This window comes from Protomyctophum bolini (genome assembly GCF_963924005.1).
Source record: "Protomyctophum bolini genome assembly, chromosome: 16".
Lineage (NCBI taxonomy): Eukaryota > Metazoa > Chordata > Actinopteri > Myctophiformes > Myctophidae > Protomyctophum > Protomyctophum bolini.
In genome coordinates, this window is record NC_137877.1 from 9,774,216 (window position 1) to 9,789,715 (window position 15,500).

A 15,500-nucleotide genomic window follows, 5' to 3' on the forward strand; every position below is an offset into this window, starting at 1 on the left:
TTCTTCATGCTTTGTCAGATTCAGAACAAGAAATCCCACTCTGGTTTAAATTTAAACATAAACTGTATAAAAAAATATGACATAATGGCAAGATGCCTTGACCCCATCACAGATTCTCACTTCCCCTCTACATATTTCTTTCACCTTCAACCATTCTTCTCTCTCTCTCTCTCTAGCCAAACCCAGAGGAGTCCTCACGTCTTCTACCGCCACGACCTGATCAACCAACTGCAGCATAACCACGCTCTGGTCACCCTGGTGGCGGAGAACCTCTCTGCCTACATGGAGACCATGAGGCAATTCTCCAAAGGTAAGGCCGCGCCATGGCACGACAAAGATCACCAGGCACTGGGGGCACGGTGGCACAGTCGGTAGTGCTGTCGCCTCACAGCTAGAAGGTCCTGGGTTCGATTCCCGCTGGAGACGCTGTGGGTGCTGGGGGGGCGCACAAAAACATGCAGTAATCCTGGTCTCTAAAACTACCTCCCCCTGGCCAGCCGGGGCAACCTGATGGAGGGGAAAGGAACTGGTCGGTATAACGTGTTCCTTCCACGCGCTACATCCGGCCAGGGAAATTCCCCCCCCGTCAGGTGAAAAGAAGCAGCTTAGACTCCTCATGCATAGAAGGAGGCATGAGGTCAGTCCGCTGCCCCCCCCCCCCCCCCCCCAGGTTGGCAGAGGAAGTGTAGCGCCCAGGATTACATTAGATAATTGGCACTGGGTGAAAAAACTGGGTTGAAAAAAGATCACCAGGCACACACCACAGATATTGCTAATATCTACGGTTTTGCAGTACATCCAAAGTGGACCGATTAGCCCTAACGGTCTCCCGTCTATGTAATGTTAATGTAGCAGAACAGGCGGAGTTTGATCCTCAGACGGTGAGGACTGGGAGCCGCTACAGCCATGTCCAGGAAGTACAGGAGCGCCTAAACTTCCTGAGGTACAGAAAGATTTTTTTTTACTCTCTTCACAGTTCACACACAATGTTCCATCCAGTTCTTTTTGCGAATGTGAGTTGATGTGTGTTCTTGGTATGTTTTCCGACAGGTTCCTACTGAAGGACGGTCAGTTGTGGCTGTGTGCCCCGCAGGCCAAACAGATCTGGAAATGTTTGGCTGAAAACGCTGTGTATCTCTGTGACCGTGAGGCCTGCTTCAAATGGTACCGTCGACTTCTACCATCTTCTCCCAAACGCTCACTTCAATTGCTATCACAAAGGGCCTTGCAAACGGGGAGCGATAAAACGCGCCTATAGTTAATTTTCAATGAGACCTGTGTTTTTGCTCGGAGTAGTCGTGGTGTGCGACGACGCAAGCGTATTTTCGTGAGCGTGGTCCCGTGAATTCTTTGCGCGCGTGCTTTGTTGTTACGTGCCCGCGACTCACCAGACCTGGATTCGGTTTAGCTTTTTTGTATGCTTGCGTTGTTGTGCCTCTCTTCAGCAGACCTGGAGGAGACCTGTGTTGATCCAGGCAGCAACGCCTGCGTTCCTCGCTTCACGTTTGCAAGGCCCTTTAAAACATCAGTCAATTGATCTAGTTGGTCAATCCCTGTCCTGACGTAAGGTTTTCCGATTTTTCTCCCGACAGGTACTCCAAGCTGATGGGCGACGAGCCAGACCTGGATCCGGATATCAACAAGGACTTCTTTGAGAACAACGTTCTGCAGCTCGACCCGTCTCTGCTCACTGAGAACGGCATGAAGTGCTTCGAGAGGTTCTTCAAAGCCGTCAACTGCAGGGAGGGCAAGCTGGTGGCCAAGCGCAGGGCCTACATGATGGATGACCTGGAACTAATAGGCCTGGACTATCTCTGGAGGGTAAGGGGGACTGAAATGTTTCACGTTTTTCATGCAACCAAAAGATCAAGCTTTAACACCACAGATGAGGCATTTAGAGTCATCCTGCTACTGATCACATGCTGCCTCATCATCTCGGGAGCTGCTTGGAGTAATGGTTTTATTTGGCATGTACTGTAATATACTTTATGCAACGGAGAAGGAGAGCTGCTATGCTTGTTGAGAATTTCTGTTTGATGTTTCTCTCTGACCTACATATGCGCCGTTCTCGTACGTGTAGAAAGCAGGCAGCAAGCATCTGTTTTTTTAAATGATGAGGCCAGTAAGGAAGAGCCATTTCCCCTGCAGTTCTCCTTAATGGCCGATGTTGCCATTTCCTCTCCTGCTGGTTGCAGAAAAACGGTTTTGGACGTACTTTACACTTGATTTGATTACCTAGTCACTGTACATTAACGCTTAAAGGACCACTTCACCACTTTTCAACCCATCTTCATATAATAGGTCCTCACTAATAATCATGATAAAATGGCACGATTTTTTGTCTGTGTCTCATAGGAGGGCTGTGGGCAGTTTAGAAACCGTCTTCCAGTGACATCATCATTAGGCAGATTCTTTTTTAAACAAGATTTTTTTTACAAAAATGTTTAGATTTTCATTATTGTGAGAACGATGGCTTCCATTTTCGCATTGCAACTTTTCAGGACTAGAAAGCCTGCAGTTTCTATGAGAGACAGACCGAGTAGGAAAAAATTGCGCCTTTTTTTCATGATTATTAGTGAGGACCTATTATATGAAGATGGGTTGAAAAGTGGTGAAGTGGTCCTTTTACGCCTAAGACAAAATAATACAAGGCCGATAACGTTGTCTCTTCTGTCCTCGGTGCCTGGCTTTTGGTGTGCCATAGTATTAGTGACTGACTGAGGGTTTTCAAATATGTCCGAATTATCATGATCTCCGCTGGAAGCAAAATGAGAGATTATCTCCGCCTCTTGTGTGCATGTGCTTGAATAAAGAACGGAATCAAATGAGCTGTACTGTGGCCAACCATGTAACACTGTGGTTATACAGGGCCTACTCCAGATGTATCTTTGAATCTGTTCCATCTCCTGCAACTGTTTTCTTTATTTTTTTTGCCGTTGCTGTAAATACATGTTAATTGCTCTCAGTCGTCATATCAGTAAGTAGGTCGGAGTGGCTTCTTGTCTGTATTGGCCTAGAATGAGGGTGTCTATCCCCTTTGCAAATGCATTAGACCCCTTGGAGATGGATTGCTGAGGTGGAGAACTTCACCTACCATAAGCTCCCAGTACACTACTTACAGCAGGTCTTAGTTACCCAAGTTGTAAATGGTGCATTTATATAGCGCCTTTATATCCAAGGCGCTTTACATAGATTGTGCATTACATTCACCCATTCACGCACACATTCATACATGGCGGAAACCATGCAAGGCACCAACCAGCACATCAGGAGTAATTAGGGGTTCAGTGTCTCGCTCAAGGACACTTCGACACTAACTCTGGGGGAGCCCGGGTTCGTACTGGCAACCTTGCGGTTACCATCCGGCCACTCTACCCCTGAACCACCGCCGCAGTTGTACTTAACACAATTTATGCCCAAGACGTCCACAGACGTCCTAGGAATGATCCCATGCAGTGCCCAGGACATCTGTACGCGTCTTGGGGATTCTTTTTGGCGAAATCGGATGGGCACCCCATGTTGCTATTTTGAAAAAAATGAAAGGGGCACATAATGTGTACACTGCGTTGCCAGTGTTTGGGACTTGTGGTCCAAAGGCAAGTGCTTTATCTACTGAGCTACCCCGGACCCAAAGTCTCAGTTGTCGAAATATGCGTATGACAGTTGGTTAGCATTACATTGAAGGTTTGGTCTGCAAATATTGTGAACTCCTCCTTTTAACATCCTAAAGTGCAAGTTTAGCTTTAGCTATCATTAATTTCAGTGATATATTCCATAATCTATTAAGCTGTTCAGTTCCTCGGTGCTCTCTCACTATGCCGAGGCCTGTGTTGTTGCTGGCCTATATATTGTGAAACACATTGTCTTCTGCCTCGGTGTTCTCTCTCTTGTGTTCCTGAGTGGCTTATAATAAGGATATGGATGATGAGTCATTGCTCCAGAGCCACACGCATACACACTCACAGGCAGACGATAATGCAGACTAGGGCCAAAGGACCATTATTAATGTCTACTGTTATTCCATCTGCACCCCCAGGTGGTAATTCAAGGAAGCGACGACATCGCCAGCCGAGCCATAGACCTGCTGAAAGAGATCTACACCAACCTGGGACCAAAACTACAAGTCAATCAGGTGGGAGAGACTAATTTGTCTCTTTTAGATAATCAGCTTCTTCCCTTTTTTGTCCTCTTGCTCTGTTATCCACTTGGGTTTCTGTCTGTCGTCTGACCAGGACGTTTTTCTCTGTTTTTTTTAATTAAACCGCGTTCACTGAGTTCAAAATTAGGCAGATAAAAAAAGATGTCTCCACTCATTTGACATAATGAAATAATTCCTGTCTCGAATGATGCATTTGCCGCTGCAGGTGGAGATCCATGAGGATTTCATCCAGTCGTGTTTTGACCGTCTGAAGGCGTCCTATGACACCCTGTGTGTTCTGGACGGGGACAAGGACAGCATCAACTGCGCACGGCAGGAGGCCATCCGCATGGTCCGAGTGCTCACCGTGCTCAAGGAGTACATCAACGAGTGTGACAGCGACTACCACGAGGAGAGGACAATACTGCCCATGTCCAGGTATGAGGGCAAGACTGATGCCATTTTACTCAAAAACAATATTTTACCACCCCAACTTTATGTGACATACTAATTATTGATTTGTTTTTCATGCAAATATGTATGCCTTTCTGCTAGGGATGTACCGAAAGGGAAATTCTTGGCCGAAACCGAATACCGAATATAGGAAACAGTTGGCCTAAAACCGAATACCGAATATGATTAATATTCTATATCTTTTTTCCTACCATTGCTGTCATGGCCATACCTTAAAGCTACCTGATTTATGGAAAAACAAATGGTAATGGTAAAACTTAAACTTACTTAAATAATAATCACTATTATGGGTCCATAAAACATTTATTCAGCTCTTTTGACTATATTAATTGCGTACACTATTCGGTGATATATTTTCTGCCTATTTGGGCCGAAACCGAATAGGCCGAAAATGCTTTTTTTTTTAGCCATTTTCGGACAAATATTTTCTGCGGCCGAATATTCGGTGCATCACTACTTTCTGCCAATAGCACCAAGACAACAACTGTTGTTCATATATTGTAGTTGGTAAATTCATGCGATTCCTCTCCAAACAAACATTAATCCCACTGTTTTCTGTCCCCTCTCTCTTCTTCCAGGGCTTTCCGGGGGAAGCACATCACATTGATCGTGCGTTTCCCCAACCAGGGACGTCAGGTGGACGACCTGGACATCTGGTCTCACACCAACGACACCATTGGCTCTGTGAGACGCGGCATCCTCACCCGGATCAAGGCCAACGCCACGCACACCAAGATAGAGCTCTTCATTGGCGGGGAGGTGGTTGATCCAGCCGACGACAGGAAGTTGATTGGACAGCTCAATTTGAAGGATAAAACGGTGAGACTTGATGGAATGACACGCCGTTCTCTACACATTTTAACTGTGTGTGTGTGTGTGTGTGTGTGTGTGTGTGTGTGTGTGTGAAGGAACAAAGGAAGGTGACTTGATTGTAAGAGTTACGTTTTGTATCGTATTTTGTAAATACATGATGATGGCTAGAAACGGGTGAAAAGTGATCGCAAACACAGTGATGTTTGAGGGTTTACAGACTTATCCTGGTCGCTGCACATAAATAATGCAGAAGACTCTTAGAAAATGCACATACTTGATCCAGCTCTAATGCAAGTTGACACACAGAGTGATAGTAGTCCTGTTTGTGTGTAGTTGATCACAGCCAAGCTGACCCAGGTGAGCGCCAACATGCCCTCCAGCCCGGACAGCTCCTCCGATTCCTCCACTGGCTCTCCTGGCAACCACGGCAACCACTACAGCGATGGACCCAACCCCGAGGTCGAGAGCTGCCTGCCCGGTGTGGTAAGTTTAAACACATTCAGGCCTCGCCCTGGCGTCGAAATTAATAGAAATCTAAATCCTGACAGTTTTCTGAAATACCTATGTTTCTACATATCGGTGGTGCTCAATATTTCATGTCAAGGACCCCAGAAATGTATATGTAATTGCCCACCGACCCCCATCTGAAAATATGTTGTTCCAGTGACCCACCCGGAAGCAAAGATTTGAGTTAAAAAACGTTCGCTGTGAAAGAATATATATTCAAAGATTTGCGCCACATTTTCACGATTAAAAAAAAATAGCAGACCTACAAGCTCGTAGTGCGGCACTCGGTGCCATGCTTTGAGCTTGTAGATCTTCTATTTTTCAAGAGGTAAAACATAATCCTCAAAACACAAAGGGGTTTCCGAATGTGTTAAACACACATGCGGATAAACGCGTATCTGAGTTAGCAGTGTGTTAGTAGCGCTTTTGTCTGGGTTCGGGGAGGGGGGTGGGGTGTGAACAGCAGTGGCATAACTCTTGCCATATCTTCCAGATCATGTCGCTGCACCTGCGCTACATCTCCTTCCTGTGGCAGGTGGCTGACCTGGGCTGTAACCTCAACATGCCTCTGCTCCGAGACGGAGCTCGGGTCCTCATGAAGCTCATGCCCCCTGGTACGCACTCACGGTTATACTAAGCACCACCGCACACACAAATACTTGTGTGAAGCTCACTTATCTATGTATGTTGGCCGGGCGGCGGCTGTGGCTCAGGAGGTAGAGCAGGTCGTCCATTGATCCCTGGGTCGGCGGTTCGTATCCCGGCTCCTCCTGTCCACATGTCGAAGTGTCCTTGGGCAAGACTCTGAACCCCACATTGCCTCCAATGAGTCGGTCGGTGTGAGCTCGCCACCGTCGGTGTGTGAATGTGGGGAAGTGAGGACGCTTGGCTGGCGTCGACTGTTCGCCGCTTCACCTCCCAATGTGTGAATCAATTAACCGTTGTAAAGCGCTTTGAGCACTTGGAAAAGCGCTATAAAAATGCAATTCATTATTATTATGTGTATGTATGCATGTACAGATAATACTACAGTGGAGAACCTGCGTGCAGTGTGTCTGGATCATGCCAAGCTGGGAGAGAACAGCCTCAGCCCAACACTGGACTCCCGCTTTTTTGGCCCCTCGCCCTCACAAGTGCTCTACCTCATCGAGGTGGGTCTCAGTGGTGTCTTCACGTCAGTTTAGCCTGCTCTCCTGGTACTTCTACAACTGAGCATGTTTAACTTTTTATAGCTTTATTTGTAAAAGTATTTTTGTAATTATAACGATAGGCGTGGGTTCTTGCTTGCAACTCTGCTGTATTTATGCTCATTCAGTGTAGTTCATTAAACAATATGTCAAAAAGAAAATAAAGAACCAAAAAGAACATTTGTGGCCCAAAAACATCAATATTGATTGTCAGGTTGGTTCTGCCTTTCTAAACTTCCTTAACAGTTTGACTGCCGCAAATTGCTTAATCCAGGGTACGATGCGTGATTTTTACGACATTTTTGTTTTATGTGTTTAATCCGCCGTATTGTAATAAATATAAAGAAACTGTCTTTGCCGCGGAGCTAGAGACTAGATGGTTTCGTTTTGATGACGAAACCGGAAATCAACACATGCTGTGGGCTGCTTAGGGCTTCTGGGAAATTGAGGCCAATGCAAATTAATGGACTACAACTCCTCATGGAGGAGGGTCTTGTGCTGCGATCCTGGTGCGATCATAACAAACGAAGGAACCTTTTTTCGCCGGGTTTTTCACGGATCAAAAGCCCAAATAATTCAGCTTATGCTATAAAGGTGATACAACAATCTCGGCAGCTTAGGATATTTGATTAAAATGCAGGTTACGCAATTCAACTATCAACCTCCTGTGTCGTTTATGTCCTGAAAATGGACTTCTCAATAACCCCTCCCCCCCCAACTACTGTTTGTCCCGTAGGTTGTGTATGCCCTGCTGATGCCTGCCAGCTCCACGCTGGGCGAGGAGGCCAGCGACTTCCAGTACAACTTCCTGAAGAGCGGCGGGCTGCCCCTGGTGCTGAGCATGCTCACCAGGAACAACTTCCTGCCGTCTGCAGACATGGAGACGCGGCGCGGCGCCTACCTCAACGCGCTGAAGATCGCCAAGCTGCTGCTCACCGCCGTCGGCTTCGGTCACGTGAAGGCCGTGGCCGAGGCCTGCCAGCCCAACGCTGAGGGCAACGTCCCCGTCTCACCGGTTAGACCACATACACTATTCGTAGCAGACGCGTACCTTGTAGAACCGGTTTGAGTCCCTCATAAATCATGTTGTTGTTATCTGAAATGTAAAACAAAAAGGAGGTGGCAGCCTCTAGAGCAGCGGTTCTCAAACTATGGGTCGCGACCCAATGTGGGAAGGTGCCATTGGAGTCACACATTGGCAACCAAGAAAAATAAAAAGTGAGGTTGTCGCGACCAACGTGAAGAGGACCGCCATTACACTCTCTCTCACACACACACACGCACACACACAAAGCTGACAGGTCCGCCTCCAACAAGCAGCAGTACAAGACAACACATATATTCACACAAGCCCTTGCATGCAGAGGCTGAGGCACACAAACTGATTTGAGCTGTTCTGCCTGTTCATAAACGGTTTACTTTAATGGTACACTACGAGCGGGTGGTACAAATACATGGACCACAGGTCCATTTGGTTCCATGACTTCCATCTGTAAAATTTTAGTTAAATTTAGATTGCGATGTAACCTTACCGAGCAGCTCACTCGTAGCGGGGAAGATCATTGTCACGGACGGACAACCAGACCAGTTAACAACGGCTACCGTGATGGAGAAAAACACCACGGTCGGTGGCCAAAGATGCAATCGAGAGCTGGATCAAGACATTCCGGAACCATATATTACATACATATACAAAATATTACATATTTTGGCTAAAGGCGTATGGGCGGGTGGTACAAATACATGGTTTGGCCATGCACCCCCTGTTACCTCCTGACCTAGCTGACGTACGTACCCCCACACATGGAAACATAGATTGCATAAGCTATATAGAGACATACATTTCCTATTCATCCACATATATGGCATATATCGCAGCATAGGCTCTATTCTGCATTATGCTTGCCACATATTGGCATAATATGTTAATATATTTAAAATAAAACCATAACACCACCATTTAGCCTTTTCATGTCGCGCACCCCTAGAAGGCGTCCGCGCACCACAACCGGTGCACGTGTCAGCTTGGGAACCACTGCTCTAGAGGCTCCTCACCCCGAACTCAGGTTGAACCATCTTAAACCTACTGTGCTGTGCTCTCTGTTGTGGGGCTACATGGAAAATGACTCCAAATTGTTCATTTGATATTTTGGCCACAGACACTGGATGCTACATCATGGGGTCATCGACTGTGCAAAGTGCACTCACAGTACTTTTCGTGGCAATCGGGCCATTACCTTTTGAGAAGTCTTGGGCAAAATGAAACTGTTGGCCTAATGGGTCTTCCACGGTGGTTCCATGACAATCCAGCCTCCTTGAGATATGTTGTTTGAGATGGATCTTTTAGACAGACTTCTTGTTGACAAGTTTGCATGCTCTCTCCTATTATCTCCTATGTGACGTCTAGATTAACCAGGCCACTCACGACCAGGCCCTGGTCCTCCAGAGTGCCCTCCAGAACATCCCCAATCCCGCCTCAGAATGCATGCTACGCAACGTAGCCATCCGCCTAGCCCAACAGATCTCTGACGAGGTGAGACGAGAGAGAGGGTAGTACCCGATGTGTTTTATAAAGAGCAATCTGGAAGCCACGGTTATTGTAGAGCTTAACCTAGCATATCAAGCGCTGATAGCATTGGCAAGTTATTCTAGAAGGATAAACCTTATGTAGGATAATGTGTGTATCCTGTAAGTAAATATGTGAGCTAAATGGCTTCTTTCATACATGGATGAAATGGAAAACGACTTTGTAATGTTGCGAAACTGCACAAGTGGGAGAAGCCACTTTAGAGCCACTTACATGCTCAGCACTTAATATCAGTCTAAGAGCCCAGAGTGAAAATAAGTGGATGAGGACTCGAAGCCTGGTTAGGGTTCAGAATCAATTTCATATATATAGAAACAGTATGTCAACATAAATTCATGTAAAATGCTTTCATATCAGAATAGGAACATGGCAATGCTTGAGTATTGGTAAGGAAAGTACAATATGAGTTCATGAAAACGTATTTGTGTAGAGCAGAGTTGCTACCCAGGATTCCCTTGGGCTTTAGTGGTTAAGATGTAAGATTGTACATAGATGTACAATGGCATAGCTTTCATGTGGCCGTTCTGTCCTCTAGAACTTCTTCCAGGCGTCGAAGTACATCCCAGACATCTGTGTGATCCGGGCGGTACAGAAGATTGTATGGGCGTCGGGCTGTGGTACAGTACAACTTGTATTCAGCTCCAATGAAGAAATCAGCAAAATCTATGAGAAGGTAAGAATTCAAACGCGTCTATTATTGCTTTTCATCTGCCAATGAAACCAACTCGGTACCTATATACAGATGACACAAACGTGTATTATTACTGTTATTATAAGTGATAGAATTAGACGTGCAAATTACATTTAAGAACATTGTGGCATGATACACTTTCCATATCTGTTTTGTTGCCTGCCATCGGCTCATTCTGAAGTGGTAATTATGTGTGCAGAATAAAGGGCTTTGATTTTAAGCATGCCGAGATGACTAATTAGCACCTGAGCCAGTGGAATCACACGTGGTTTTAATGTGTTGACCTGTGATTTTCATTTACCGCCATTCACTGGATGAAAGGCAACAAAATGGAACATGCTGCTCCTGTTCCTCTCGTCACCCTGGGTTCTGCAGATTGATTGGCAACAACTTGTTATTAACCCATTCTGACCTGAGATCAGATTCATACGAGGTTTCCACTGGACACACACTGGTCCGATTAACCCATTCTGACCTGAGATCAGATTCTAAAAATGTCAATCGTTCTCCGATTTTTCAAAAATAGCAGACCTACAAGCTCGTAGCGCGCCACTCGGTGGCGCGCTATGAGCTTGTAGATCTGCTATTTTTCAATAGCTAAAGCATAACATGATGCTAAACACCAAAATGGGTTCCCGTTCAGAATGGGTTAAGAGTCTCTTGTGCGTCGTCCCTTTTCAGACGAACGCGGCTAAGGAGCCAGATGGCGAGGACGAGCAGGTGTGTTGCGAGGCCCTGGAGGTGATGACGCTCTGCTTCGCCCTCATGCCCACGGCTCTGGACACGCTCAGCAAGGAGAAGGCCTGGCAGACCTTCATCATCGACCTGCTGCTGCACTGCCACAGCAAGTATGTACAGAATAGCGGCGCGTTTATTTATTTTTCCTAGTCCCAACAGGCAAAATGAATTCCTCGTCCTCGTGTAAGACCCACTTAGCTCGGAGCTTTGAGTGACGTTTTGGTACCGTGTGTGCATTCACCACCAGGTCTGTGCGTCAGATGGCCCAGGAACAGTTCTTCCTCATGGCCACCAGGTGTTGTATGGGACACCGACCCCTCCTTTTCTTCATCACACTCCTCTTCACTGTGCTAGGGGTGAGTTGCTGTAGAGCTGCTGGGGCTTTTGCCTGTGTTTTTTTAGGGTACTGCATTTCCACACTCTTTTAGTCGTCTTAGGCATGGAGACATGTCCTCTAAACATCCTCTCAACATTGAAAGTTTCCACTGCTTCCAGCACTACACAACTGAATGTATTTTTGTCTTCTCTGTGTGTGTGCGTGTCTCTGTCTGTCTAGAGCACAGCAAAGGAGCGTGCCAAGCACGCAGGTGACTACTTCACCTTGCTCCGACACCTTCTGAACTACGCCTACAACAGCAACATCAACCTGCCTAATGCAGAGGTGCTGCTCAACAACGAGATCGACTGGCTCAAGCGAATCCGGGTAAGATGGCAGAGTTCCCGCAGCGAGCAGCATTAGAAGGATGGGCATTTGTTTGTTTTGTTCTCGGCTCTGCCCGTTTTGTCAGTAGGCTATAAAGCCCATACTATGGGTATTGGGTATGCTGTGGGTGGGTGGGCAAAAGAATAGTTTATGAACAAATCAAGCGCTCCCTGCTCCTGCCCGTGATGTGCGTCTGCGCTGCGCTGCACTGCCCTGCATGCAGCAGCGCGCACAGTAAGTACCGGTAAACAGACATGGACACAGTGGTGTCTGTTCAGGGTGTGGTGTAGCCCTACTCGTGGACTTTTATTTTAAAGTTTTAGATGAAGACACTTGATTTTCCTCTGAAGAAATGTTGCAACAGTCTGTTATGCTATATATAAGGCTCTGGTTATGATGCGGTAGCCGTTAGCTTCATGCTAACGCATCATAACAGACTGTTGCCTTCCTTGCCTTTTTCTGCCCCCTGACTGGTAGCGACTGTCTGGGACTGATCGAGTGACTGTGAACGGCTGAGAGTCATAAAGTCATTATGTCGTAAAAACATTTTCAAAGCGTAGAGTCTCTTCATTTGTGATTTACAACAGCGTCTGCGCACGGTGCACACTGCCACCCCTCTCCTCTCCGTAGTAAAACAATACTCGCGTCCCGTACACTCGGCAACCTCAGTAGTAGCCCTGAAACATGACTGTCATGATTCTGGGGCAGCGGTGGCCGAACGGTTTGCGGAGCGGTCTTGATACCGGAAGGTCGCCAGTTCGCATACCAGGACCGGCACGTTAAAATTACCACCGCTGAAGTGCCCTTGAGCAAGGCATTGAACCCCTACCATGAAATGTTCTATGAGCAGGGTGTGGCTGCGAACAAGTCCTTGGCTTAGTCCACTTCCCTGGGTAAACAAAGAACTTTGCTTTGCTTTGTCATGATTCATGAATAATCAAAAGTACGAGCGTCATGTGAACCATGGCTACCTCAGTAGTTAATTTAACTCTGAGGTTTTTAACTTTTTACACACTAAAAACCTCACTCAATGAGAAGTGCCCTTCTCAGAAAGTCCCTAGTATAGTATTAGGGCATTCCTATTACTTTATATCCGTAGGCTATATTATATTTGTATTTTCTTTTCTTGACAAGTGACAAAGCACCCATAGGACTTTTAGTTCTGCTCATGGAAAAACAGTGTCATAGGACTTCAATTAATGTCATGATATACAGTACTGAGGTCAAAGCTATGTTAAATCCATCTTTTCCCACTACTAGTATTTGTTACCTTCAGGTGTGCTCATACAGATTTATGTATACGTATATATTTGTATTATTATCAGGTATCGTTGAGAAGCAGGACGTTATTAATATAGGTTAAAAAAATAAAACTATTGTGCATCCAATTCTGAGTAACGGTGATGGCCATGGGCCACGGTGGTCTCTGGCCTCCCCACTGGCTCGCCGGCCCACACGCATCATAAAGTGAGTTGCGAGCCCCTGCTTTCTTTTCGCCGGCCCACCCACCCATTAGCCAATTTCAATATAGGAAGACATTGTTGCGAGTTGCGTCATTTATTTGCGTCTTAAATGACATTTTCTGAGGTCTTAAAAAGTCTTACATTTTACTTTCAAAATGGTGCAAGAACCCTGGATGGGCCACGGTCAATACCTCTCCTAATCTCTAACGATGTTTCTCCGGATCACGCCGACAATGATTTTGGCTAATGCCACTCTGTGGTGACCGGCGGTGACGGATATTGACGTTGATTAATGTCACACAGGATGAGGTGAAAAGGACAGGGGAGACGGGCGTGGAGGACACCATTCTGGAGGGCCACATCGGCGTCACCAAGGAGCTGCTGGCCTTCCAGACCCCAGAGAAGAAGTACTACATCGGGTGTGAGAAGGGAGGAGCTAACCTCATCAAGGTACTGCACAAGTAGTAACAAATCCTCCTGAGACCTAAACTGCATTTCTTGTCCGTACCGTTTCATCCAGTAGTCTGGTTATTAAAGGAAGAAAATTTTATGGCTAGGTTATATAGCATTCAAGTTTATAATACAAATTGACAATGCATAAAACATTAGGTGTATATTGAGGCCCTTTCTCGGCCCCACCTCTCTCCCTGTGTTTTGGGATCCAAGATGGCCGCAGCACCAGGAGGGGGCGGCCTTACTGGGCTGCGTTCACAAATTCAAGACACCTGTCTTGCGTTTGTCTTGTGTCTGTGTTTAATGGCCGCTCCAATGCATTTCCAATGGAACCCCATATGGTTTGACCAAACATTTAGTTTGATGGCGTGGAGGGGGGCAGAACACATCCATCAAAACTGTGTTCAGACACAAGTCAGGTGTCAGACACAAGGCAAGTGTCTTGAATGCAGCCCAGTAAGGTCATATGTCGACCCCGCCCTGTTGCTGCGGCCATCTTGGATCCTAAAACACAGGAAGAGAGGTGGGGCAGAGAAGGGCCCAACGTGACTATGGATAAAAATGTAATGTCAAATATTGTGACGGCACCTATGACTCCTTTTACGTTTAGACTCATCCTGTGGGTCTTGTGTCTTTCCCTCTTTCCAGGAGCTGATTGATGACTTCATCTTCCCAGCGTCTAACGTCTACCTTCAGTACATGAAGAGTGGCGAGTTCCCTACTGAGCAGGCCATACCCGTGTGCAGCAGTCCCGCCTCCATCAACGCTGGCTTCGAGCTGCTGGTGGCCCTGGCTGTAGGCTGCGTCCGCAACCTCAAGCAGATTGTCGACACCCTCACAGACATGTACTACTTAGGTATGGTTTTTAATTTAATAATTAGGTATTTGGGCATTGTGCCACTTATCCATTTATTTCCCTAGATTGCTTTGACTATTATTATTTTTTTATAACCGTTTGCACAGTGTTATGGAAATCAATATAATGTCCATCCGGGTGAATGTATATCTTAGAAGTTTATTCAGAAGAACAGCAACAAGCAAACAACATCTCTCAGTTCCATCTCTCTCTCGTGGTCTTGCTCCCACCAGTCTCTAGAGCACAACCATCTTCCAGCATGTCGGATCACTCACCTCCAGAACAATACATGCATGTCAATTTTATACAGTCTTACTCAAAGGAGGAGGAGGACCTGTTGGTCACATGACCAGACAGGTAGCCTCCACATTAGACAATGGGACAAATCTAATTAGAAGTGGTCGAAATCTAGTAAACTTGAATGGGTATGAATAAACTGTGATGAATGAGCATGACCACACAAAAGAGGCTGGGCTGCTGTTGCTAAACAGCTGGAGTCCAGGAAACTGTCTCACTGACACTTTGGTCATAACAAAAGCCTATTGATATGGGAAAACGGTTGATTAAGAGTAGGAGAGGCCTATGTAGTATACTCAGTGTGAACCACACCCAGTTTGACTAGACATCAGGATAAGTAATTTACAATTAGTGGTGTGAATGCACAATTTCATATTTCCCATTACATTCCCCCATTTCGACAATTTTGTCGACAGAAATATATTTTGACAATCTTGTCGACATTACAGAAATATGAAATAAAACGAGTTACATACAGGCATTAAGATTACATACAAACAAATACATGCCTAAAATCATAATTCAAAATTAAGTTCACGAGAATACATAATTGAATATGGACAAAATAAAACATAAAATTAACATTCATTTTC

The 15,500-nt window shown here is 45.9% G+C and overlaps 1 protein-coding gene across 12 annotated transcripts in view; it reads left to right on the forward strand.

Annotated features, from left to right (window-relative positions):
• usp9 (ubiquitin specific peptidase 9) overlaps positions 1 to 15,500 on the forward strand; it is a 60,794-nt gene that overhangs the window by 25,407 nt on the left and 19,887 nt on the right. For 6 of the 12 annotated variants that reach the window (XM_080786578.1, XM_080786567.1, XM_080786568.1 and 3 more), the window contains 18 exons: positions 177 to 310; positions 853 to 943; positions 1,051 to 1,164; positions 1,569 to 1,821; positions 4,037 to 4,132; positions 4,365 to 4,576; positions 5,191 to 5,431; positions 5,759 to 5,908; positions 6,426 to 6,546; positions 6,953 to 7,083; positions 7,856 to 8,134; positions 9,527 to 9,652; positions 10,242 to 10,379; positions 11,079 to 11,245; positions 11,383 to 11,491; positions 11,692 to 11,838; positions 13,605 to 13,751; positions 14,403 to 14,610. In XM_080786578.1, the coding sequence (XP_080642704.1) occupies positions 177 to 310; positions 853 to 943; positions 1,051 to 1,164; positions 1,569 to 1,821; positions 4,037 to 4,132; positions 4,365 to 4,576; positions 5,191 to 5,431; positions 5,759 to 5,908; positions 6,426 to 6,546; positions 6,953 to 7,083; positions 7,856 to 8,134; positions 9,527 to 9,652; positions 10,242 to 10,379; positions 11,079 to 11,245; positions 11,383 to 11,491; positions 11,692 to 11,838; positions 13,605 to 13,751; positions 14,403 to 14,610 (2,864 nt within the window). The remainder of the gene's footprint in view (positions 1 to 176; positions 311 to 852; positions 944 to 1,050; positions 1,165 to 1,568; positions 1,822 to 4,036; positions 4,133 to 4,364; positions 4,577 to 5,190; positions 5,432 to 5,758; positions 5,909 to 6,425; positions 6,547 to 6,952; positions 7,084 to 7,855; positions 8,135 to 9,526; positions 9,653 to 10,241; positions 10,380 to 11,078; positions 11,246 to 11,382; positions 11,492 to 11,691; positions 11,839 to 13,604; positions 13,752 to 14,402; positions 14,611 to 15,500) is intronic. The other 6 variants (XM_080786569.1, XM_080786572.1, XM_080786575.1 and 3 more) reach the window with 1 other exon arrangement.